At 43.6% G+C, this 23,976-nt stretch overlaps 1 protein-coding gene across 7 annotated transcripts in view; it reads right to left on the bottom strand.

Moving 5' to 3' along the window:
- Positions 1-23,976, bottom strand: part of kif13ba (kinesin family member 13Ba) — a 51,155-nt gene that overhangs the window by 16,187 nt on the left and 10,992 nt on the right. For all 7 annotated transcript variants that reach the window (XM_047031064.1, XM_047031063.1, XM_047031061.1 and 4 more), the window contains 11 exons: positions 14,403-14,415; positions 14,015-14,075; positions 13,041-13,133; positions 12,739-12,919; positions 12,270-12,357; positions 6,972-7,106; positions 1,546-1,658; positions 1,273-1,384; positions 890-1,102; positions 329-439; positions 86-220 (listed from right to left, as the gene is read on the bottom strand). In XM_047031064.1, coding sequence (XP_046887020.1) covers positions 86-220; positions 329-439; positions 890-1,102; positions 1,273-1,384; positions 1,546-1,658; positions 6,972-7,106; positions 12,270-12,357; positions 12,739-12,919; positions 13,041-13,133; positions 14,015-14,075; positions 14,403-14,415 — 1,255 coding nt within the window. The remainder of the gene's footprint in view (positions 1-85; positions 221-328; positions 440-889; positions 1,103-1,272; positions 1,385-1,545; positions 1,659-6,971; positions 7,107-12,269; positions 12,358-12,738; positions 12,920-13,040; positions 13,134-14,014; positions 14,076-14,402; positions 14,416-23,976) is intronic.

Below are 23,976 nucleotides of genomic sequence, written 5' to 3'. Positions count from 1 at the left end.
CAATATTAATGTAAAAAAATATTGGGTGCCTATGACTTTTGCGCAGTACTGAGATGCACAGTACACGTTTAGTGCATGGGCCTACCTTCAGGTAGTAGACCAGAAGCTCGTTGAGGGCAGGGTCAGCATTCAGGTTGACCAGGAAGCATTTGTCCTCTCCTACTTTGATGCCAGATGACTGCAGAGAGATGCCCAGACTCTCTAGCTGCTTCTGACGCTCCTGGAAATAGACACACACACGAAGAATAAGACAGTTGTTTTATTTGATTATATGTATTGTGTGAATATCGTGTGCGTATGAGTGAGTACGTTTGTGTGACTAAGCAACCTGTGCAATCTCCTCAGTCTTCCTGAGTTTCTCCTCCCAAGTGACGGTCATCTCCTGGATCAGCTTCTCAGACTCCTCCAGACGTTCCTTTAGCTCTGGGGCCTTCATAGACTGGAGGTAAGGTGGACAATAGAACTTTGTCTTTTCTTCATACAAGCTGGCCAATGGCAGAATAACGAATATTCCTCTAATGCTAGCACAAGGTAATCAAACTGAATCAAACTGAAATGTCAGTAAATGAGTAAAGACTCAATACTAAGAGTCTCAATACTGTGTGAAGTTTACAAGCTAGAAACACTGTATAGCATCTTGTATGCCATCTAGGTCCCTAAAAAAGCATACGTTTTTACTGTCAAAGGTTTGTGTTCTACCCATTAGGTTACATAAACAAGACAGGAAATAATGCATACATTTGAAATGTAATTGTATGATGTGTCCACCCTACCAGAAGGAGCGAGATCAGTGTTTCATTCCTGGTTCATTTCTACCCTTTCCTCTTATTTTCCATCTTTTGGCTCAAAGACATTAGTGTTCATTTCCTTCTCTCCTTCCTTCTCTCACCTCTGCCTGCGTGAGCTGGTCTCGCAGCTTTTCCACCTCCTCCCTTAACTCTCGGATGATGCGAGCATTGGGATCCTCGTTGACCACAGCGTGGTTGACAATGCTCTTAGCCCGGTCGGCGTAGCGCAAGGTCGACAGCGTCTCGTCGTAGTTGTCCGCCGCGGGGCTCACAGTAGCAACCATCGCCGTGCGGCTGTTGCCGCCCAGACTGTCCTGTTGAGGGAGGGTTAACAGTTGGTGTGGGAGAAAGAGTGGGAAACCATATAAATGTATAGAGAGATGGGTAAGAATAGGTGTGGGTGAGAAGAAATGTTGTGTGAAACAGGACAGTTGCTGTGTAAGAGAAAGAAGAAGAAAAAGGAGAAAAAGAAAGTGTTCCTTACCTTTAGTAGCCAGGTGAGTACTGAGTCTCTATAAGGAACAAACTTAGTCTTGTTCTTCCCTGCTCCCTGGTCAGCCAGGGCAGAGATGACCAAACCCAGTGTGGTCAAGGACCTAAAACCACAAATCCAATTCAAACACACTCTCAAAACACTCTTTTAAGGTGCCCTTTGAGTCATTGTGTGTGGTAACTGACATACTGCTCGTCCAGAAAAAAAGTGTATACACCTTGAATCTGACAATAAAACTGTGTGTGTGTGTGGGGGGGGACCTACTTGTTGATGTTGCTCCCTTCCTTCAGTCTGTCCCCTGCTGCTCCGGTCTTGGCAGCTCTCTCACTGCCAGCCAGGTCCACCAGACTGAGCTTGCTCACCTTCTCTCCACTTGTCTACAGAGAGGAGGATTAGAGGGAGAGAGGATAGGAAGCAGGGCCAGAGAGAACAAGATTGTCATGTGATGTTAGTTCACACTACAGTTTTGGCCATACAAACGCTGTTTGCCATGACAGTAACTATTATTTAATGTAATTTAACTTATTAAGAGACAGAGTGAGATTGAGAAAAAGAAAGGGAGGCAGACTGAGAGAAATAGAGCCATTGAGACCTGTCCACTAGACCAGATTTGAATCAATAACAGAACTAAAACACCAGCAAAACCGTCAATTTTTCTGTTTAAAAAACATCCTCTTTTCTACTGTACTCAACCTTGCATAGTTCCTCAAAAACAGAAACATTTGGTGTACTGAGTAATGTTGAGAACTGGAGCTACTGGGCTAATGTATGGCACAAACATTTTGTCCAGTTTTACTTTGACATTAATTCACCCAATCTGGCTTCATCCATAAAGCGAGTTTACCGAATAAGTCAGGCCTATGTCAGTTAGTCGGACTAATTTCCAGTTGATTTGGTTCCATAAAGCCAGTTTAATGTAGTTCGAACTCAGTTACTATGGCCAGCTATGCTGCGAAACGAACCTGGTTCAGGACAGGTTAACTGTCAGGCTTGGCCTGTGTTGGTGCTTAAACCAGACGTTCCTGTAACCTGTGGCATATTGAACCTTTTTTAACCACTTTCAGTAAAAACTTTACATTTATATAAAATGAACTTCAATAAATAAAAAAGGCAATAAATTAGGCTAATGCATTAAACACTGATGAACAATGATTTTAGAATGATCCAAACTACATAGCCTACGTTTTACTTAACATAAAGTAATACAAAAACCATGTTAAAAAGTTATTATTGGTTAATTGTAGGCTATATGAAATAAAAGTCAACGTAGATGTGTTTAGTGGGCCTATGTTTTTTGTAATCAATGAAGTAAAGGTCTATAAAAAGATTTCAATCCAAGTATCGTTCATGTCAAGTCATTTTATTTTGATGAGGTGGTGGATGAGGTGACATAGTACGCGTTTTAAAAGATGACATTCTTTCGGGAAGAAGACACGTGGTCATGAACATTGCGTTTTGCCATGGTGGATCTATATGATCCATGTTCCACTTCTCGGGCTGCTTAAGAATATGGTGCATCCACAATTATCTTGACTACTTAAATCTGACTTTAATTAGTCAGATTGCATGAATTAGAATTGTCCTTTATAGAACCGCTTTAGCCCTGACTGACTTGTTAGTTTCATTCAAGTCAGGTTTGGGACTTGGGACAGGTTTGGGACTAATCCAATCTTTTTGAGCGGCCTTTATGGAACAGGCCCCTGGTCATGACTTATTAAGAATAACATTGATGTGAGTTTCCTTGGGCCAATCACATTATCCCATTTTCCTATCCGGCCAATCAGAGAACCTAATGAAAATGAAAGGACACTTTAGCCAAATTCTGTTGGACATTCCAAAGGAAGCAGAGACAAAAGGGAAACACGACATGCACACTCGGGGGCACACAGAGGCACACACGACACACTTAAACATGCTCTCACACACACACACACACACATCGCAGGAGTAACAAGCCTCTATTGTCCTTGTGATTACACTGTCAACTGAAGGGGTGGGGCCTCCACTGACCAGGAGATGAGAAGAGGAGAGGGGAAGTGTAAAGTAAGGAGAAGGGGGGGGGGGAAGAATGAAGGAGGGATCCAAGAAGAGAGGACAGCTAAGTCCCTGCAAATGCATGCGTAAATGTGCAGGGCTCGACAACAGGGGCGGTTTTAGGCACGGGCAGACTGGGCAGCCGCCTGGGGCGGCATTTTTTCATAAGCATAAAAAAAAAAAGAGAAATCTCTGCGCGGTTTTCGAGATGCGTATGGCTGCAGCCTGCAGCCTCCCGTCTCATGCCCTCCCGTCTCATGCCCAAGCTGTCCAACGGTAAATGCAGAGGGTCAAAAATACCAAATCACGAATTATTGTACGGATGGAGATAAAGGTAAATTCGTGAGCACGTTTGTTGCAATAAATTGATAAACTTAAATTGTACTTTTTTCATCCATGTAGTTTGCTGATTTCTGGATGTTTTCCCTGATGTTAACGTATATAGAATGAAACCTGCGATGACTGCATCAGCGTTTTATGCTGACATTTGTTAGCGAATATTAGCTAACGTTACCTAGAGCAATTTATGGTTGCAGACTTTGATGGTTTCTTTTTGTGATTTTCCTTAAGGTACACATCAGTGTCTTTAAAAAAAAGAACACACCGCAGATGACAAAATGCACGGTGTGCTGTACCGACCATCATTGTCCCCCAACCGTTGTGGTTGTGCCTAACCTTAACCTCGACCTCTGCTACGACTCATGGCCTTAAACTAATTCTAACCTCAACCGTCGTTGTGACGCCTAAACTCAACCGGGCCTCCCAGGCTGCTAGAATGGATTTTTAATTTGTAGTCTAGCTAAAAAAAAACACGTACACCAAAGTAGAAAGGAGAAATAGCGGACCAGACAAGCTTTTATTTCGAAAAGTAGAAGCATGAGACGGGAGGGCATGAGACGGGAGGGCATGAGGCGGGAGGCTGCAGCCATACACTCTTGCGGTTTTCTCTTATCTTAGCCTGACGTTGTCATACTCATAATTCTAGTCAGAATATGAGTCTGAAAACTGTCCGTTGGGCTGTGACTATGGGGCGTGTGTCAACCGAGTTCGTAAAACAAATGCCTCTTCGCTCAACTGGATAGACCTACAACCAATCAGAGCAACGTAATATGTTGTTTGTTGAAAACGAATTCAACCCAAGCGCTCTTTGGTGACGTTGTTGATTACGTTACTGTTGATCATCTGTCCATCATCGTATAAAGCCCGCCCTGACAATTTAATTGGTCCGAACAGCTCCTGTTCGGATATAGTTTTTAAGCAATCGAGCCCCTCCAGACCCAACTCCCGACCAAATTTGTTTGAGGGCGGGGATAAATTGGGCTGGCAGCCAGAGGTGGGGGGGGGGGGGGGGGGTGGGGGGGGGTGCAAGTGATAAACTCGGGCCACTGCAAATTATTGATTGGAAAAAATAATTCGCATTGTCAAAGTTAACAGCCTTCATATGTTTTGCTATTGCTAGATGCATAAATAACTTTGCAGCTCGTGGGGCGCACAGTTGGCAAATCAAGAGTTGAGAAGTGAGTAACGAGACGTCATATTGTAATTCAATCATTTTTTAACAACTGGCGCGGGACAATAAACTGAAGATGGCAGCAAAGTAAAGCTACGAGCTCAAACGGAAGCTACTTTTTTTTATGGAACGAAGATGCACTGTGTCGTCTGTTTCCGTCTAAAGCAGACAAAAGTGGATATTTTTTACACAGGCACCGACAATTTTTCGAAAAAAATACCTGACCAGCCATGCTAGCAGACAGCGCATGGTTTGCGTGACAGCTAAACGGATGGTTGACAATCCATCTTCCAGGCCGTTGACCATGCTGGTCAGGAATTTAAATGTAGATGCCCATCGTGTTATTGCACGACTTATAACAACGGCATATCACGTAATCAAGACGGACCAGCCGTACGCCTCGTTCCCTCAGGCTATTAAACTGCAGCAAAAGAATGGTGTCGACTTGGGTACTTAGTATCATACTGATGAAATGCTATGGAAGCTTTTATATATTTGCATTGAAGGACCAGAGGTCTCAGTTTCTGTTAGAGTTGTGCAGAGATGGCTGTCAGCAGGGACGAGCGCACGTCATGTTTGAGGTTAAAAGTCAGTTGTTTTGCTGACTATTACCTTTAATTTTTTATCACTAGAAATGTGATTTCGTTGTTATTATTATATCCAGGATGTGTCTAATAAATGGTTAAACATGTTAACAGAATAACACAACTTATAAGTCTTTGGTTTTGTTGTAACAATGATAAATTACAACTTTTGGAGGGGGGGGCCAGTAAAAACTGTCTTGGGGCCAGTAAGTTATGTTGAGCCCTGATGTGTGTGTTAAGAAAAGCAGCTGGACAGAGAGATGGAGGGAGGATGAGGGTGGCATGAAAAGGGGGAGAGGAGGACATGCAAAGTGAGAGAGAGAAAGAAAGAGAGAAAGAAAGAGAGATTGGTCACTCCAGAAATAAATACAAACATTCAGTGGTAGGACAGAGACAGCATGAGTGAATGCATCATAGAGCAAAGAAATACAGAGGAAGAGCAAACATGGAGGCCAGTATCTGGGGATGGGATACATACAGAGGGATTGTCAGTAACAGAAGCTCAACAGAATGAGGAGGGGTGAAGGCTGAAGTATGTGTGCGATATTGTGTGTGTGTGTATGGGGGAGTATGTGTGTGTGAGTGTGTGGGTGTGCATGTGGGAGTGTGTGTATGCATGGGCTCATACAGTATGTCTGGGGTCATGCTGAGTGGGAATGGGGAAGGCAGATTACAGTGTGTGCTATAAAAACAAAGACTGCCCTTGTCTCGAGAGAGAGACAGATAGAAAGAGAGAGACAGACGAGAAAGGGGGGTTAAAATGCAAGGTGGATGAAATGAAAACATAAACTTGCATGAACACTTCTATGTAGACATGCACATTTTGGCGAAAGCAGCTCAACCCAGTGCCTTGTCCTTTTTCTCAGTGTGTGTGTGTGTGTTTTAGTTCATGTGTGTGAGAGTGTGATCTCACAGAGATCCTTTCTTCCTTCTCAGTTTAAATGATCCGGCTCAAGACTATTTTTAGCTGTGTGCGCTTACATCCTAGGACACATGCATGGAGTAGTCTCCAAGTCTCCAAAGAACTTGAACCATGCAACAATTTGATCTATCTATTTCAGATGATAAAAGAAAAGCCTTCTCATGCAGCAGAAACGTTCCAGTCAAGGGCTGGTCCAATCAGTCAGCCAGCAGCCATATTCAATAAGATGTAGCCAGAACTCCCAGAAAGATGTCCTTGTTTGAACTGATGAGGCGATCGTGTCTACCAGAGTTACATTATTTATTGTGTGTGTGATGAGCCTATAGCCAGACACACAGAAGCCGGGTTGGATGACCAGGGCCCTGACCAGGAGAAAAAAGCAGGCTGACACACACATAGGCTCAGGCCATCACTTATTTACAGGTTTTCCAGGAGACAAGGTTGGTTCTACAGCAGTGGAAATGAGGGCTGCAACTCGAGCTGACAGGTGAATCTGGGACATAAATGTGTGTGTATGGTTGTGGTGGTGGGCAGGGTGGAGGGGTTTGATGTAAAGTGATAAGACTTGGCCTGCAAAGGGCGCACACACACGCACACGCACATTTACACATATTTGTATGTGTGTGCGCATTTCCCTTACCCCAGACTGCAGATCTTTGAGTGTATGTGTGAGGATGATGTTGAAGACGGCATGAGATCTGCTGCTCTCCTCGTTCATGTTGGTCGCTGCAACCGTACGAGACTTGTTTCCTTCAGACATCAGAGACTCTATGTCCTAGACGGGGAAACAGGAACAGAAAGAGGACAGACAGGAGAGCAAAGATACAGGAGAGCCAGGAGGACAGATGGAGAGACAGGCAGTGAGGACCAGAGTCATAAGTGATTAAAAAGGAGACAAATGGAGTCTAAAAACAATCTTGTTTTTTCTTATGCTGTGTTCACACCGACACAGCGGAAAAAAAAAAGTGCGCGCCGAGATTACATCTCTCTAATGATGCCAGAAATCTGTGTGTGTGTGTACAAATTAGAAAGGGTTTAGTTTTCCACGATCAGAGAGAGAACCATGCACTCTGCAAAGTTCATGTCTTGCAGGCGTCCTCTTCATAACTGAACGGAGAGCAGTGCCACAATTGACGTTGCTTGGATAAGCATTTCGACATAAAATTATGAAAAATATTTTTTAAATTACTTGCTGCCAGTTTGGCTTTCTCTCTTTGCGTCCCAGCCACTTCACTTTGATTGGTCCTTAGGTCTGCAGCGAGTTAAAATGAAATAAAACTGAGCGTAGTACAGAAAATAGCAAAATTCTGTTTAGTTATTTAGAAGCAAATTCGCTTTTACAAACAATATTCAGTTGCTCTCAAATGGCTTGGCTAGCGAACGACAATATAAAGTGGATTTGCTTTCAGTATAGATCAGTTTATTTTGTTACATAAATGAATGTGTTTACTGATGTCAAAAGTGCCTGCACATTGCAAATGTACAAGCACTGTATGGTGAATTAGGTCTACAATTATGACTAGGGATGAGTCTTGATAAGATCAATTCCGATTCCTTAACAATTCCTGCTTATTGATTCGATTCCTTATCGATTCTCTTATCGATTCTCCCCTCTACAGCCAACTAGGTCTGTGCGTCCTGCCCCCGCTCCCACACACTCGTTCTAAACAAATTTTTTCAAACTGGCTTTGACTGGTTCTGAAATGAGCTAATACCTACCACCTCTAGGCATCTTCAGGCCTCTTTTTTCAAAACAAAATCTAGTCGGAAATAGAAACTTTCAGTTTCCCTGTGTTCAAGCTTCTATTACTCAACACTAGGGATGGGCATTCGACTAAATTGTCTTAATCGATCGTCGGGAGAATTAACGATCGATTTTCGATTAATCATTAACATTTTTATATTAAAATTCACTATTTATAGGCTATATTAAAATGCAGTGAAAATAGAAAAAACAGCGTGTTTCCGCATTGAGATCTGTGGCTATTACAAGAAAAACAACTATTTCTGTAACTCCTAGAGACAGCTAGAAGCCTGTGCTCAAACACAATTGACCCTCGTTTTTTTCCCGGCTAATTAACAAAGCTTCATAAAAACCTTTGCCCTCAACAATACTTAAGGGTAGCATATCCATCTCGATGGACTTGCAGATCCGTTGGGTAATTTTCTCTGCTCGTTGTGCATCGCAGCTCCTCCGTGCTAGCACCGAGAGCAGGATGCACCGCCACTGACCAGGGTCGGATGTACGTTCTTCAAGTGGTACATCATTTGAGTCGTGGAGGAGTTGTATTTATACTCAGCTTTGCAGTGTTGGCAGTGAACAAAGTAATTTTTTAGTCAATATGGTCTCACGCTACACTTCGCCGTGAACTCTTCATGTTTACTTTTGAAATACATGGAAACTCGCCGGTAACTGAGTAGGCATATGTGGCATTTTGGTAAAATGTTTACTTGCTACCACATAGCGAAATCCATTGCATTCTTTCAAGACTCACACTACGCAACAGAACACGCATTAGTTTTATCGATGAACAAATAATGTCATCGACTAAATTCTTAATGATCGATAATCGATCGTCGATTAATTATGCCCATCCCTACTCAACACCAGTAGGACTTGAAGGGGTCCTAATAACTTTCACCTTTCAAAAGAGACCATTTACATGCATGTACTCCAAATGGTTCAACAACAGCTTTCAATGTACTTTGGGTATGTTGTTTAAGCGTTTTCAGGCACATTTAACAGGACTATTAAAAAGGCTAAACAATTAAAATGCTAAGTTTAATAATGGATTAAAAATCTATATGCTCAGTTTAATAATGGGACATGCGAATGTTTGCTGATTACACACGCCCCCCAATAACGTGAAGTGATCAATAAGATCAATACTAATGGGAGACGAATGCCGGAGTTAAAATGTATGCTTCAAACGACGGGACAGAAGATAATTTGATCAACTACACACAATAAAGGCAAATTGCTTGACACAGAAGTGGTTGTGATCACTTTTGAGCAGTTTAGCTCTACCTTAGATAGTTAGAGATGAAGCGCGAACGTAGCTGCACTGCTGCTGCGTGCATCGAACACTTGACGTTCTAGTAAGCGGAGCTGGTTCATGCAGGGGACTCTGAGAACCAGCAACTTGTCATATCACGCGTCAGGGAACACCTCCTTAATAAGGCGGTGTATAAAGCAGGGATCCCAGAATTTGCATTGCTAGTGCGACACAGACGCTCTCAGTCTTCCTGTGGCCTGCACCTCCCCAGCCTCCAACCTTTGTCTGTGTTCTTCTTTCTAAGGGGTGATGGGTTCGCTGCTCTCTGCCCGGATGTCGAGACGATGTCTCAGTTGGGTGTGGCAGGGAGCCGCTGCGAGCACAACCATATGCCAAATTCAAGTATTACAATAATGTATTGTATCGTGTGCAATAAAGTATCAAGTAAATAACCCTACTGAGTCCTCCCGCCTGAACCACTGAGAAGAAATGTCATCATAACTGCATCCCGGGCACTGCACAGATTCCAGAAATCTGTGTGTGTCACCGACATCATTGCAGGCACTGTGCCCTTTCTATAATTCCAGGAATCTGTGTGTGCCACCAATGTTATCACGGGCACTATGCACTATCTATAAGGGGTGGAACGGTACATGTATTCGTATTGAACTGAAAGGGTACAGGTGTCACGGTTTAGTGCATGAAATTACACGGAGAATACATTTATAAAATTGCAAATTTGCGTGCAAATTAATTAATGCAGAACTACTGTTAGATACTCGTGTTCTTTAGGGACACCTAATCTGTTGTTCCATTTTAGCTCTGAAGCTCTGATTGGCGCCGCCGTGAGTCAGCGATAGCTAGCAGCACTAAGGACGAGTGGTGGCAACCCACGAGAGATGGAGGACCTGCCTCTTTAAGATCACAAGTTTGGGAAAACTTCGGTTTCCCATTCAGTTACAGTAGTGCAGGCAAGAGAGTGGTGGATAAGACAAGCACTCTGTGCAGGGGCGGATCTAGAGATTTTCATTCGGGGTAGCAATGGGGTTGCAGAAGAAAATTGTTAGGTGGCCTCCTGGAGGCGGATCAAAACCCAAGGTAGGGGGGTACGGTACTCCCTACGGTAAATGATTAGGCTATACCAATGTAGTTTAAATTAAACACTAATATTAATTAGGGCTGTCAAGCGATGAAAATATTTTATCGCGATTAATTGCATTATTTCACATGATTAATAAAAACAAAACATTACAAGAGTGTACTTAAAAACTTCAAATAGGCCTAACTGGATGATCATGTCCATATAAGAAGTTCAGATGGAACACAACTTAAATTGTGAGGGATTTTTATTCACTCACAAACTACACTGCTGTAGCTATAATAAACATCTACAAAATTTGACTTCTGGAAAATAAAATACATTTAAGACATGTTTTCTCATAGCCTACTACGATATCCTGCTCCATAATATTCAAATCTCACTCAAACATACTTCAGATACTTAAGCAACCACAGATTGACCTTAATATTGAACAAGACAGTTTCTATTTTGTTGAACTCAGTCAGCTGCTCGCTTCTTTTGAGAGTGTTGTCTGCCATTTGTTACAGGAGCGAACGCTGCTGCTGCTACTGTGTGCCTTGCTTCATGCGATAGTTTAGGCTGGAAGTACTCCGGTGATAACTAAACTCAGGCTGACAATCAGTACATACAGTCTTAGTTTTGTCAACCGAGCCGTCTCGCAACTTCTTGAAATGGAACTTCCCATCTAAAAGCCCTTTGTCCATCATTCAGCTACCGTCGGCAGTCGAAGTCATGTGACGACAGGCGATTCCCAGGGTAAAAAATAAACCTGCGTTAACGGCACTATTTTTTTCGTCGCGTTGAAGTGAGATTACGTTAACGCGTGATTAACGCCTTAATGTTAATATGATTTATAGAATTGTTCCGTAATGTACAAATAATATTTTTCCATGGGAAGATTGGGGATTTTTATTGGGGGCAGCTGCCACCCTTTGCCACCCCTTAGATCCGCCACTGACTGTGTGTCGGCATTGTTCAGCAGTTGTGGGGTATGTGAGTGGAAATACATCTAACATGCTAACGCATATAACGCATCTGGCGTGTGCTAAATGACTAATATCCAACGCCATCACCCAGGTGTGCCAATCACTGGAACGAGATAAAAAGGGTCCAACTTCTCCTCCTCACAGTGCTTAACCAGCCTTTAGATACACATACAAATAGGGCCAAAAAAATCACTGACCCAATCGGAATTTACATGTCATCTTCAAAGTGCCCGTATTCACTCGTAGAGGAACCTGGTTTGTTTTGCTTTTCCCTCCGTTGTACCGAACTTGTACCAAACTGTGAGGTCTAAACCGCGGTATGAACCGAACCGTGACTTCAGTGTACCGTTCCACCCCTACTATCTATAGTTCAAGGAATCTGTATGTGTGTGTTTTACTGACATCTTAATCACCAACTGCATCTCAAGCACTGTGCACTAGTATAAAAATAATGCAAACACGCACATTTGCGCCGGGCAATGCGAATGACACAATGAACACTAACATTTTCACCTCAAGTGAAATTTTGCTTGATGGTGTGTTGCAAAAGCTTATCAATGTTGAGATGTCACTGATGTTTTATAAAAAATGGAGGGCAAGAGTATTGTAGCTGTCTGCGGGCATCCTCTGCTATACGACATTAGTTTGTATTTGTTAATAGTAGCTAGTCATTTCAGCCATGGTTGACAAAAAAAAAGGATAACTCCCAAAAGAGAAAGGCGAATCGCGTGAATAAACAACAAATGATTTTGCGGTCAATTGCGCGAGTAACGCTGGTGTGAAAACAGCATTAGATACACATTCCGATACTGTTCAGTGTGTATGAGAGTGAAGGTGTATGGTTTTGACTATGACTGTGTAGGGGTGTGAACTACCTTGTAGCTAGCAACAGCCAGACGTGACAGTCCATCCACATAGGGCCCCAGCACCTTGTGTTCCCTCACTCTTAGGGCCTGTCTACTCCTGCGCGACACACACACACACAGCTGTGTTCAGTCTGCTCTTCTACCGTGCAGCCTGCCATACCGAGCCCATATGGCAGTCAGATGTTCGTTTCTCAAACAAACGTCTGGGGCTTTACTGGCTGTTTTACACAGGTCAAAGGGGTCATGTGTAGATAATGGGCAGGGGTTCCTTGGTAGCACACCCTAGTGTGTGTGTGTTGTAAAAAGGACAGACTGTGGTAACCAGAATGATATAGAATGTTTTCTGTTCTAAGAGGAACATCTAACATGTAATCCAGCTAGCTGGACCAGGAAGTACATACCAAACAAGGAAGAAAGAAAAAAGCATAAAATCAAGCAAAGAGGAGGCAGTTGTGGGTCAAAAGGTCAGAGGTCCTACCCCTTGGGGTCGAGGAGGTCTCGGACCTTCTCGTTGTAGATCTCCATGTAGGAGACCTCCACAGTGAAGCTTTCCTCCTCCCTCTGCTCCAGCAGGGTCCTCTCAAACAGGGAACTACACAGACGAGGGATGAGGCCGGGCTGGTCCACAGACCCCATCATGGTGAACGACTTCCCCGAACCTGGGGGACACAATGGTAAAAGACGAGAGGGAATGACACAGAAGGAGTGAAAAAGAGACAGCCAATGGGAAGTAGTGAGGTGTGGCCAATTGAATGACACAACTATAGGAGGGTGCAGTACCGGTCTGTCCATAGGCAAAGATGCAGGCGTTGTAGCCCTGGAAGGCGTTGTGTAGAAGACTCTCTCCAAGGCACTGGAACACCACATCTTGACCTGCAACCACAGAGCACAACACAAGCTATCTTTCACAATTGTAACAACAACCGTCTCTGGGATCCCTCACCAAATTACTTCTGCCAAGGTTTCTTAAATGTTTTACTGGGAGTTTTTCCTTGTTTTCCTTTAGGGTTTAGGTTGGTTGAGAGGCATTTCTATGGGCACATGTGACATTCCTTGTAAAAAGGGCTATACAAATAAAATCTGTACTTTGTATATCTGATAACTACAAACTACAAACGTATGAATCCGTAAGAAGTGCTTGAAAACTAGAAAAGAAAGAGAGGAAGAGATGGATGAGCAGGAAGAGCAGGAGGATGGGGAAACATGAAAACAACTGTACAAGGGGGGGGGGGGGGGGGGGGGGGGGGGGGGGGGGGGGGGTTAGGGATGCTCATTTTGAAAAAGAAAATTGACCGATAACAGACGCTCGTTAACAACCCTTAACCATTTAATGACAAGATTCAAAAGGTAAATGGACGAGAGTCTGTGACCAATACAACAAATGTTTTTTTCCCCCCATAAAGGGTTGAATTTTATATAGCAGCATAAACAGAACAAAAACAAATGGACAAAACGAAAGCACATTGAATCCGAGAGTGCTAGCTGTACCTACATGATTGGCGGCTACAACAACACGGAAGTACAATTAGTTATTTTGCTGCTGCTCAACAACGAAAATGAAGAGGCACAAAGTCGCTAGATAAAACTTTTGACTAGGGAAGGTGAAAAGTTGCAAAATCTAACAACATGGTTGCTAAATTGCCAACACTGTTTAACCGATAGTATTAACCGGTAAACATTCGTTATGTTGGTTAATGGCTACACGGTTAATTATGAGCATCCCTAATGGAGACAGGGATGGTTGACTGACTGACCGGCAAACTTGTCCTTCTCCGACTCATCCATGGACCAGAAACAGTAGTCATAGGCAAACACCTGAGGGATGAAACAATGTGGAGAAGTGAAGTGGAAGGGAAGACAGAGAGAAAGTAAGTGTCACAGAGACAGACACATAGAATAGAGACAAACATGGCACATCCCAATGAAACTGTCTACAGACTGGAACATCAACAGAAGCGTTGACAAACAAGCTGTAAAAGCACATGGTCAACATACGGTTACTTAGATATGCAGGCTGTTACTTAGATATTTGTAATGCATCTAAAAAGCTTTGTTGTTCAACTCGACGATATAGTAATCTGGACAATTACTATGTACTGATGAAGATTAGACAATCTGAGACATCGTTGCGATGTGAGTTACCTTGGACTGGCTCCTAGCAAGGTCAAAGTTCACAGGGGTCACAGGAGAGGACATGGAGAGAGAAAAAGAAAGACAGGAGAGAGAGATGAGAACATGTTCACCAGCAAACCATGTAACATCACTAGTTGAGTCTAAACCAGCGGTCCCCAACCTTTTTTGCGCCACGGACCGGTTTCATGTAAGACATATTTTCACGGACCGGCAGGGGCGGACTAGGAGAAAAGATAGGCCCTGGACTTTGATCCAAATTGGCCCACCAGAACCGGCCCCCGTATAGGCCTACTAATGCATGCACATTCTGGGTTTGATGTGATCCTAGTTAGCGACTTTCACATCTAATTGCTGATTTGAACGGAAAAAAAATTGGGAGCTTTAGGTCAAATAAACATAGCCGTTTTTCGATTGGTAAAACCTTGTCTAGTGAATGTGATGTTCTCTCAATCTTTCAGCCCCATCTTTACGTTTCTTAGCCTGGTCTTCCATCGTTAAATTACTAGTTAGCTTTCGATCTGTCACTCCCACTTTTATGTGTAAACAAGACTAAGATACAACAGTGACACCCGAAGTGCGTTCCTTATATCCAGTTTATTCTGTGATTTTGTTTGATTGCTGTCACGGCAGAAAATCCCACTTCCAAAGGATGTTGGAAATGGAATTCATTGAGTAGTAACTATCACCTGTCATGTGTCAAGCGGAAGAGACGCGTGTGATAGTTACCGTCAATGAAGCCCACAAACTTGCTAAAAAATGAGTAAACAAACGTCTTTGCAGAGCTTTTTTGCTCAGGGGAAAAGGCCCGCAGAGAAGGAGAGAATCCGGTCATTTTTTTAAATATAACATCTTTCAGACTCTGATAATCAATTAAAAAGAAATCATGTTATTATTATTTTTTCTGTGCGGCCCGGTACCAAATGGCCCACGGACCGGTACCAGTCCGCAGACCGGTGGTTGGGGAACGCTTGTCTAAACCACCAAATCCTTCTATTCTGTGTACAGAGAGAATACCCATAGATCAAGAAGAATACAATGGGCTCCAATTAGACTGGAGATACACACTGATAGGAGTCTATTTTCTTAACATCTATGGGCATTTCTAAAATGAGAATAGAATGAGGAAGCCAGGACCTGGTATGAAGAGAGTGAGGGAAGAGAACTGAGGAGGAAGAAAGAGGGTAAGAAAGAGGGGGAGAGATTGAGGAAAGAGAGAAAAGGCAGTGAGACAATGCAATCAATGGAGATACAAAGTCTCTTCCTTTCTCTTTCTCTCCCTCCCTGCTCATGTCATCAGTTGGACTTTGCTCAGTGGACCCGAACACAAACACTGCATCAGCCAATGAGAGAGAGAGAGAGAGAGAGGGGGAGAGAGAGAGAGGGGGAGAGAGAGAGAGAGAGAGAGAGAGAGAGAGAGAGAGAGAGAGAGAGAGAGAGAGAGAGAGAGAAGGCAGAGAGGGATAGAGAGCAGGGTAAATATGCATTGGAGTCTTATCTACCCTAGGCTGAGCAATAGCTTTGCACAAGACTGCATGAACACAATGACCTATTTAAACATTACATGGAGACCGTGGGAGAGAGGCAGTGAGCGAGAAAGAGAAAGACACACAGCGGTATTTCTACAATGCCTACATTCACAAAAACATGACGAGACCTCTTACACAGACCGACAGCAAGAGGCCCTACCTAAAACATCCTGTATGTCCTCAATAACCTCTATTTACCATAAGAAAACCTAATTATTGCCAGGTTACTTCTCCCTTCCGCACATCATTCTACACACTTAAAAATGACCACACACAGGCCTAGCCGATACACTCATATGTGTAAAAGGGCTAGACATTTGCGACCCAATCGAGAGACCAATGTCTCTGCTCAGCCAGTCAAGTAAGGACAGCCTTTTAGAGGAGGAAGAGGAGAGGGAGACAGGCTGAGGGATGGAGGTACAGATACAGGCTGACGGTATGGACAGATAAGAAAAGGAGGGATGGAGAAGAGAGAAAGAGGAGAGATGGAGAAAATGAGGGATGGTGAGAGGAGGTCTACAGTCCCCCCAGGCTGGTCCTGTCATTAGCCATCAACTTGAAATCCCACACACCATAACCACACCACAGTAACAAAAATAGCCACAGGGTGTATGTCTGTGACACAAAGCGAGATGGTGTGTATGTTTCTGTACGGCTTGTGAAAATGTGTGTGGATACATTGGCCTGTGTGTTGTCACATCCATTCAAGTGACATCCGTGAGTTGTCACATCCATATAGCTGTAACCGTGTGTGTCAGTGGAGGGCCGAGGATGGAGACAGTCAGTGAGTTCACCAGTCAGTAGGGCTGGTCAAGCGGACTGGATACAGAACAGCATCTCATGGACGATGTCGGACTAACCTGGAGGACTGTGCTGGGCACTTCATCATTGTGTTGGTTGAGGCTTGAGCTGCATGTCAAGTGGCATTAGAGTGCATATATATATATATATATATATACAGTGCCCTCCAAAAGTATTGGAACAGTGAGGCCAATTCCTTTATTTTTGCTGTAGACTGAAAACATTTGGGCTTGACATCAAACGATGAATGTGAAACCAGAGATCAACGTTTCAGCTTTTATTTCCAGGTATTTACATCAGGATCTGATGCACAAATTAGAAAATATCACCTTTTTGTTCGAACCCACCCATTTGTCACGTGAGCAAAAGTATTGGAACATGTGACTGACAGGTGTGTTTTGTTGCCCAGGTGTGTCCTATTACATACATTATTCAATCAATAAATACCACTGAATGTCTACACTCAGGTTCAGATTGGGTAAGATAGGTTTTGTCTATGCAGACTGTATTCAGAGGTGAAAACAACATGAAAACCAGAGCGCTGTCTTTGGGTGAAAAACAAGCAATTGTGAGTCTTAGAGAAGATGGAAAATCAATCAGAGCCATTGCAGAAACATTGGCCATAGCCAGTACAACCATTTGGAATGTCCTGAAGAAGAAGAAAACTACTGGTGTACTAAGTAACAGACGTCGAACAGGTAGACCAAGGAAAACATCAGCAGTTGATGACAGAAACATTGTAAGAGCTGTAAAGAAAGACCCTAAAACAACTGTTAGTGAGATCAGCAACAACCTCCAGATGGCAGGAGTGAAGGTATCACTATCTACTGTTCGCAGAAGACTTCATGAACAAAAGTACAAGGGCTACACCAGAAGATGCAAACCACTCATTAGCAAGAAGAATAGGAAGGCCAGGCTGGAATTTGCCAAAAAGTACAGAGATGAACCTCAAACATTCTGGGACAAAGTTTTATGGACTGATGAGACAAAGATTAACTTTTACCAAAGTGATGGAAAGGCTAAAGTTTGGAGAAAGAAAGGAACTGCTCATGATCCCAAACACACAAGCTCATCTGTGAAACACGGTGGAGGTAATGTCATGGCTTGGGCTTGCATGGCTTCTTCTGGGACGGGCTCATTAATCTTCATTGAGGATGTAACACATGATGGCAGCAGCAAAATGAACTCGGAAGTCTACAGAAACATTTTGTCTGCCAATTTAAGGAAAGATGCAACCAAACTGATTGGCAGAGCCTTCATCATGCAGCAAGATAACGACCCAAAACACACTGCCAAAACAACAAAGGAGTTCATCAGGGGCAAGAAATGGAAGGTATTAGACTGGCCAAGTCAATCTCCAGACTTAAACCCTATAAAGCATGCATTTTACCTGCTTAAGAGGAGACTGAAGGGAGGAACCCCACAAAACAAACAACAACTGAAAGAGGCTGCAGTGAAAGCCTGGGAAAGCATCAAAAAGGAAGAATGCAAAAGTTTGGTGACGTCAATGGGTCACAGACTTGCTGCAGTTATTGAAAGCAAAGGATTTGCAACTAAATATTAAGTCTTATTCACGTTCATGTTTTAAGTATATCTGTTCCAATACTTTTGATCACATGACAAATGGGTGGATTCAAACAAAATGTGATATTTTCTTAGTTGTGCATCAGATCCTGATGTAAATACCTGGAAATAAAAGCTGAAACGTTGATCTCTGGTCTCACGTTCATTATTTGATGTCAAGCCCAAATGTTTTCAGTCTAGAGCAAAAATAAAGGAATTCGCCTCACTGTTCCAATACTTTTGGAGGGCACTGTATATATATATATATTTCTTTTATATGTATTCATGGGTTTCAGTCACTTGACTTTTTGTTTCGGCCACCATCTTTAGGACCGATTTGCAGCCTCTCCTCGGGTCTCCAGAGTGAGAGTGAATGATGTCGTACACGAAATAGGCACACCTTACCACCGACGAAAATTGGACGACAGTATTTAAAGAAAATAGATACTATAGGTTTCGATCCCTATTTAATGTGAACTGCACATTAAAACAGTGAACTGCTTACTCCACTAAAGTCTAGTAAAAAAACTGCTAAATTTGACCTTTGCTGACATCTACATTTACTTCGTCCACAATCCCTCTCCATTTAGGAATTTTAGAGCACTGAAGCCTACCGCTACTTCACCTCAGGGTGGGTTAATGATCCCAAAATGTATCATCTGGAAATGAAGAACATTTCCTTGATCACAGGAAGGGTAAATGGAAGTCTGTTAATCAAGCGATATTAACATTACACGAATAGCGTTTATCACTGAACTGAATTGCCATCAAATTCTATTGTAATATCAGTCACATCAGGACACCAAATGAAATGTAGTTTAGCGTATTAAATTACTAAGTAGCTAGCAACATAACATAATTCGACCATTTAACTAACATTATTAATGTAAATATAGCTGATGCTAGCTGTCCAGAATAACGTTATACATGCTCAAATTATAAATGAGATGTTTTAATCCATTTCTCACGAAGTTTTTTTAGGAATAAGAATGAGCAGCATGAGTGGTCAACATAGTGCAATCAGATACTGAGATAAAGTGGCTTAGGCATAATGTAATTGCCATTAGATGGACTTATAATAGTTACATAAATGAATGAATGTCAGTGGGAGTCCTTGGCCTTGTTTAACAGGCCAGTAGCAGATGGAAAGAAACTTTTCTTATGGCGTGAGGTTTTGGTCCTGATGGATCGCAGCCTTCTGCCGGAGGCGAGTATCTGGAACAGGGAGTGTCCAGGGTGGGAGGGGTTGGCCACAATCTTCCTCGCTCGCCTCAGGGTCCTCGAGGTGTGCAGGTCCTCGAGGGTAGGCAGATTGCAGCCGATCACCTTCTCAGCAGTGCGGATGATAAGTTGCAGTCTGCTCTTGTCCTTGGCAGTGGCGTACCAGACAGTGATGGAGGAGGTGAGGATGGATTCAATGATGGCTGTGTAAAAGTGCACCATCATTGTCTTTTGTTGGTTGAATTTTTTCAGCTGCCGTAGGAAGTACATCCTCTGTTGTGCTTTTTTGGTGAGAGAGCTTGAGATCCTGGGAGAGGATGGTGCCCAGGAAGCGGAAGGACTCCACAGCGTTGACTGGGGATTCACACAATGTGATGGGGGTGAGTGGGGCTGTATTCTTCCTGAAGTCCACAACCATCTCCACTGTCTTGAGAGCATTGAGCTTTAAGTTGTTCTGGCTACACCAGGTCACCAGGTTGTCAGCCTCCCACCTGTAGTCAAACTCGTCCCCGTCAGAGATGAGCCCAATGAGGGTGGTGTTGTCCGCAAACTTCAGAAGTTTGACAGATGGATGACTGGAGGTGATTTCATAAAATCTATTAATATAAATATATAAAAATTGTGTAACTCTTGGAAAATCATGAATGGATTTTTAATAGAATCGTGACCCCACGAATCTATTCGAAAGGTACCAAAAGATTCCCACCCCTAGTGCATAACACTTTAAATGCTGGAGTGTAGACCCTTGGTGTAGCCTGTGTTCAAGAAAATGTTTATATTTGCTGCTTTATATAAGCACACACCTGCTCATATAAAGCAGGTGTGTGTCAGTTGCAGCTGTTATCATGGGCCTGTAACTTACTGCATTCTTACAAATTATTCTCACTTTCACAGTCAGATAAATTTAGTGTGTATGTGTGAGAGAAAGCAATAGTATGCTATTCAGGATGCAGCACACCCAGGATGAAGCACACCCTCGTGTGTGTGTTTCACATATTTAATGGTTTGGCCAACACCCTTCCTAAACAAGAGTGTTACTTTGACCTTCACCAATCCCTGCCCTCCTGCCAGGGTTCAAGCAAGCAAATGAGAGAAAGAGAGATGGATGATCCAAAAGAGTATGACCAGGACTTTGTGTTTCTTTGTGTATGTCTGCTGAAACAGACAGGCCCTGAGGAGTGCTAGTATGTGGCAGCTGCTCCCCCCAACCCATCACCACAAGGCACACCCTGCTCATTTCTGGTGCTAACACTCATCTGGCCTGGTGTGACTGGCAGGCCAAATGCTACCAGCCTAGTCCTAGTGTTGAAACACAAGAACCCAGACAGTCCGTTGACCACGCCACAGTTGTACCTTGTTTTGATCCGGCCTGTCTGTTAGTCTGCCTGACTGCCCTGGTTCTGGGTAGTAACACAGCATCCCATCTGTGTTGCTAGGTTTATGTTGTTCCGTAAAAACGCTACTTTTTGGTGAGGGGTTAAAAAAAAGGTTTTTGCTGCGACCAGCAGCTCTGTGAGTCAGCTAGTCGGTCCACAAAAACTAGATGTGATCAACTTTTGCAGGGTTTTGGGGTTGATTTACAAATTGACCGCAACAGAAAAAAGAGGGTGGGGGAGAGAAAGGGACATAAATAGAAATATAGTTGCACTTAGACGGTCAACTACAGTGTAGAAATGTAGGCAGGATAGAGAGAGGTATGTGAAGGGTTACAGACACATAGGCTCTTCAGCACACAACTCAAAGGGATTGAGCAGAGGACAGCTTCAACGTGACAATGTATTTTTCACCATGGGGCAATTGGTTTTGAAACGAAGATCTTTGTAAAGCTGTTTATTGGTTTAATGTTGTTGGGTCTTGTTGTTTTTAGGTTTTGCTGGTTCTGTTCAAGCACTTCCCGATTCACAACACTGAGGACAGCTAACCACACCCGGACCAAGCACCAGACAATCTTCATGCTGGAACAGATATTGGCTTACTGTAGCTGCTACCTAGCCTGGTCCTAACCAGACTCTCGTACATTTAATTTGTACAGAGTCTGGCCTCGCTCCATTAACAAGCGTTGACTTCCTTGTAGGCGGGTACTCTGTTGAAGTTTAAAACTATTGGATCTGCCCAGAGCCACTCTGATCTGCCATAACCAATCGCTAGCATTCGCCTTAGCCAATTCCTTCACCACTACTTAACAGAGATAGCTGCCGTAGCTGGAAAATAAAACTGTTCCCGAACCCCGTGGGGAGGAGGGCCACAACATCATAGCCACCAACAAAACTCAGCAAAACTTGTTGTTGCTCCGGCTTTATCTTATGGATATTCGGCAGCATTGCTACAACGGACCGAATGGCTTCGCTCGCATCTTTCTCTGCTGCCATTACGGAACTACAACACAAACTAGCGCCACTCCCTCTGTTCCTTAATTTGCCGGTAGAAAATTAACCGGAGACATCTGACTTATGTACCTCATGGCCAGACCTAGTACAGAAGCAAAATCTAAATAGCGTTTTTTCTTTTTTTCTATTTTTTATCGAATCGTGACCCTACGAATCGATTTGAATCGAATTGTAAGGTACCAAAAGATTCCCACCCCAACTGTTTAATTTCTTTACAATTTGCCTACTGCACAGTATGCGCCTACTGGGACAGGCAGGCACATACTGATAGTGACTGGTCTACCGTTCTATCCAACATCACATAACCAGTTAAACTTCATCTTCACCGTCTTAACTTTAATGCAAATTTTAGATAAAGTTAGTTCAAATTAGACGTCAATCACTCCTTGTCACTGCGCTACGCTATCACGTGACTTGCGCTCCAAATTTGCTGAAAAGACGATATGTTTTCGATGGGTGCTCCAAACTCTTTACTGATGGCTGAAGAATTTCAGTTGTTTTCTCCTAAAATGAGTAACATTTTTTAATCCCAGTTTACAAGGTGACCCACAAAAGATAACACAATTTTTTAAGCGGCATCTATGTTAGTAAGCATAACAGAAATGTTTGCAGAGTCCTGTGATGAAACATCAACATGGCTTGATACCCTTCTTCCCTCTCTTAGCTCCTACTCCTTTCCTTCCTTTCCGCATGCTCCTCTCTTTTGTCATTGGATGAAGGAACCTGCCGGACTCGGACAGAATGGAGTCGTAAAACTGGCGCGCATGCAAGTGCACACCAATGCACACAAAACATATACTCACAGAGAAACACCCGTTTCCCTTTACCCATGTTTCTTAGAATGCCCTTGAAGCAGCAATTCTCCCTCTGTGCATCCAAAACACACCAACACTGTGGCGAGACTGAGAGTCAGACTCACTTAATTTTGCAGTCATTTTGCAGGGGGTTAAACACATAATCTCTAAGGCACCAGCAAAGATAGGTTTCCACCTAAAACGTGGAAGATTCCATAAATAAGCCTAGAGGGACTTACTGATCCCAGTGACCGCTGTTCATTTTGTGGCTTCAACGTCAGGGAGAGACCTCTGCTTTTTATTTTCCCTGGTCTATCCATCCATCTAGCTGTCCATTCCCCCCTCGCTCTTAACCACCCTTACTCTGCCATATTTTATCTCAGGCTTCTCCTCAGTTCTTTCTCTGCCTCCACCTCCTTATCCTCCTCTTATTTCTCCACCGGAGTCTTTAAACACTAGAATTATTATTTTTTATATACAAAAAACTCAACCCTATACCCCAGCCCCAGCCCTGAACCCTAGCCCCGACCGTACATCTCAGCCCTATCCCCAGACTCAGACTGATGTTCACCACACTGACAGCTGTCAGGGTGAGTCAGGCCCTAGCTCGAGGGGGTGTGGAGGGCTGGAAGCACCCCCGTCTCACGGCCCAAGACAGGACGTGGTCAGGCAGCCAATAAGAAGAGAAGGAGACAGTCAGGAGATTGGATGACATGCTTCACTCCCCCCCCCCCCCCTCCCCAGCACTGTAGTCTTGCATCCCTCCCTCCGCTGCTCTGGTGAGTGTCATTTAAAAAATAAGTTTCTGCATGGCTGCTCCTCTCCCCTCCCTTTTCCGTACTCTCCCGCCCTCCCCCTGTTGCAATGTATCCTACACCCGCCCCTTTCTTTCATACACCTGCTCTCTCTGTCCTGTACCTGGTCTCTCTCTTGCTCTGTCCTGTACTCAGTCTCTCTCTCGCTCTCTCTCATGCGCCTGCTCCCACTCTCTTGCACTATCCCCCTTCTCTCTCTTTTTTTCCCTGTGTTACTTGTGGAGGGTGAGGTGGATGTGACGGGGGCGGTACTGTGGGTTTGGTTCTGCTCTTGACCTACATCCTTATCACGCAAACACAGATCTTTGTGATGAAGATGCATGTCAATAAAAAGGGGGTGGGCCATCTGAGAGATCACGTGCTGCTGATTGACGGACAGGGTCAGAGGTAAACACTGACCTCATGATATCATCAACCAGTGTTGTGTGTAACGATGCGTGTCCACTACAGCGGAGCAGAGCGTCGGCTTCCAATTC

Source organism: Hypomesus transpacificus, chromosome 12 (genome assembly GCF_021917145.1).
Source record: "Hypomesus transpacificus isolate Combined female chromosome 12, fHypTra1, whole genome shotgun sequence".
NCBI lineage: Eukaryota > Metazoa > Chordata > Actinopteri > Osmeriformes > Osmeridae > Hypomesus > Hypomesus transpacificus.
This window is presented reverse-complemented; position numbering and strand designations above follow the sequence as displayed.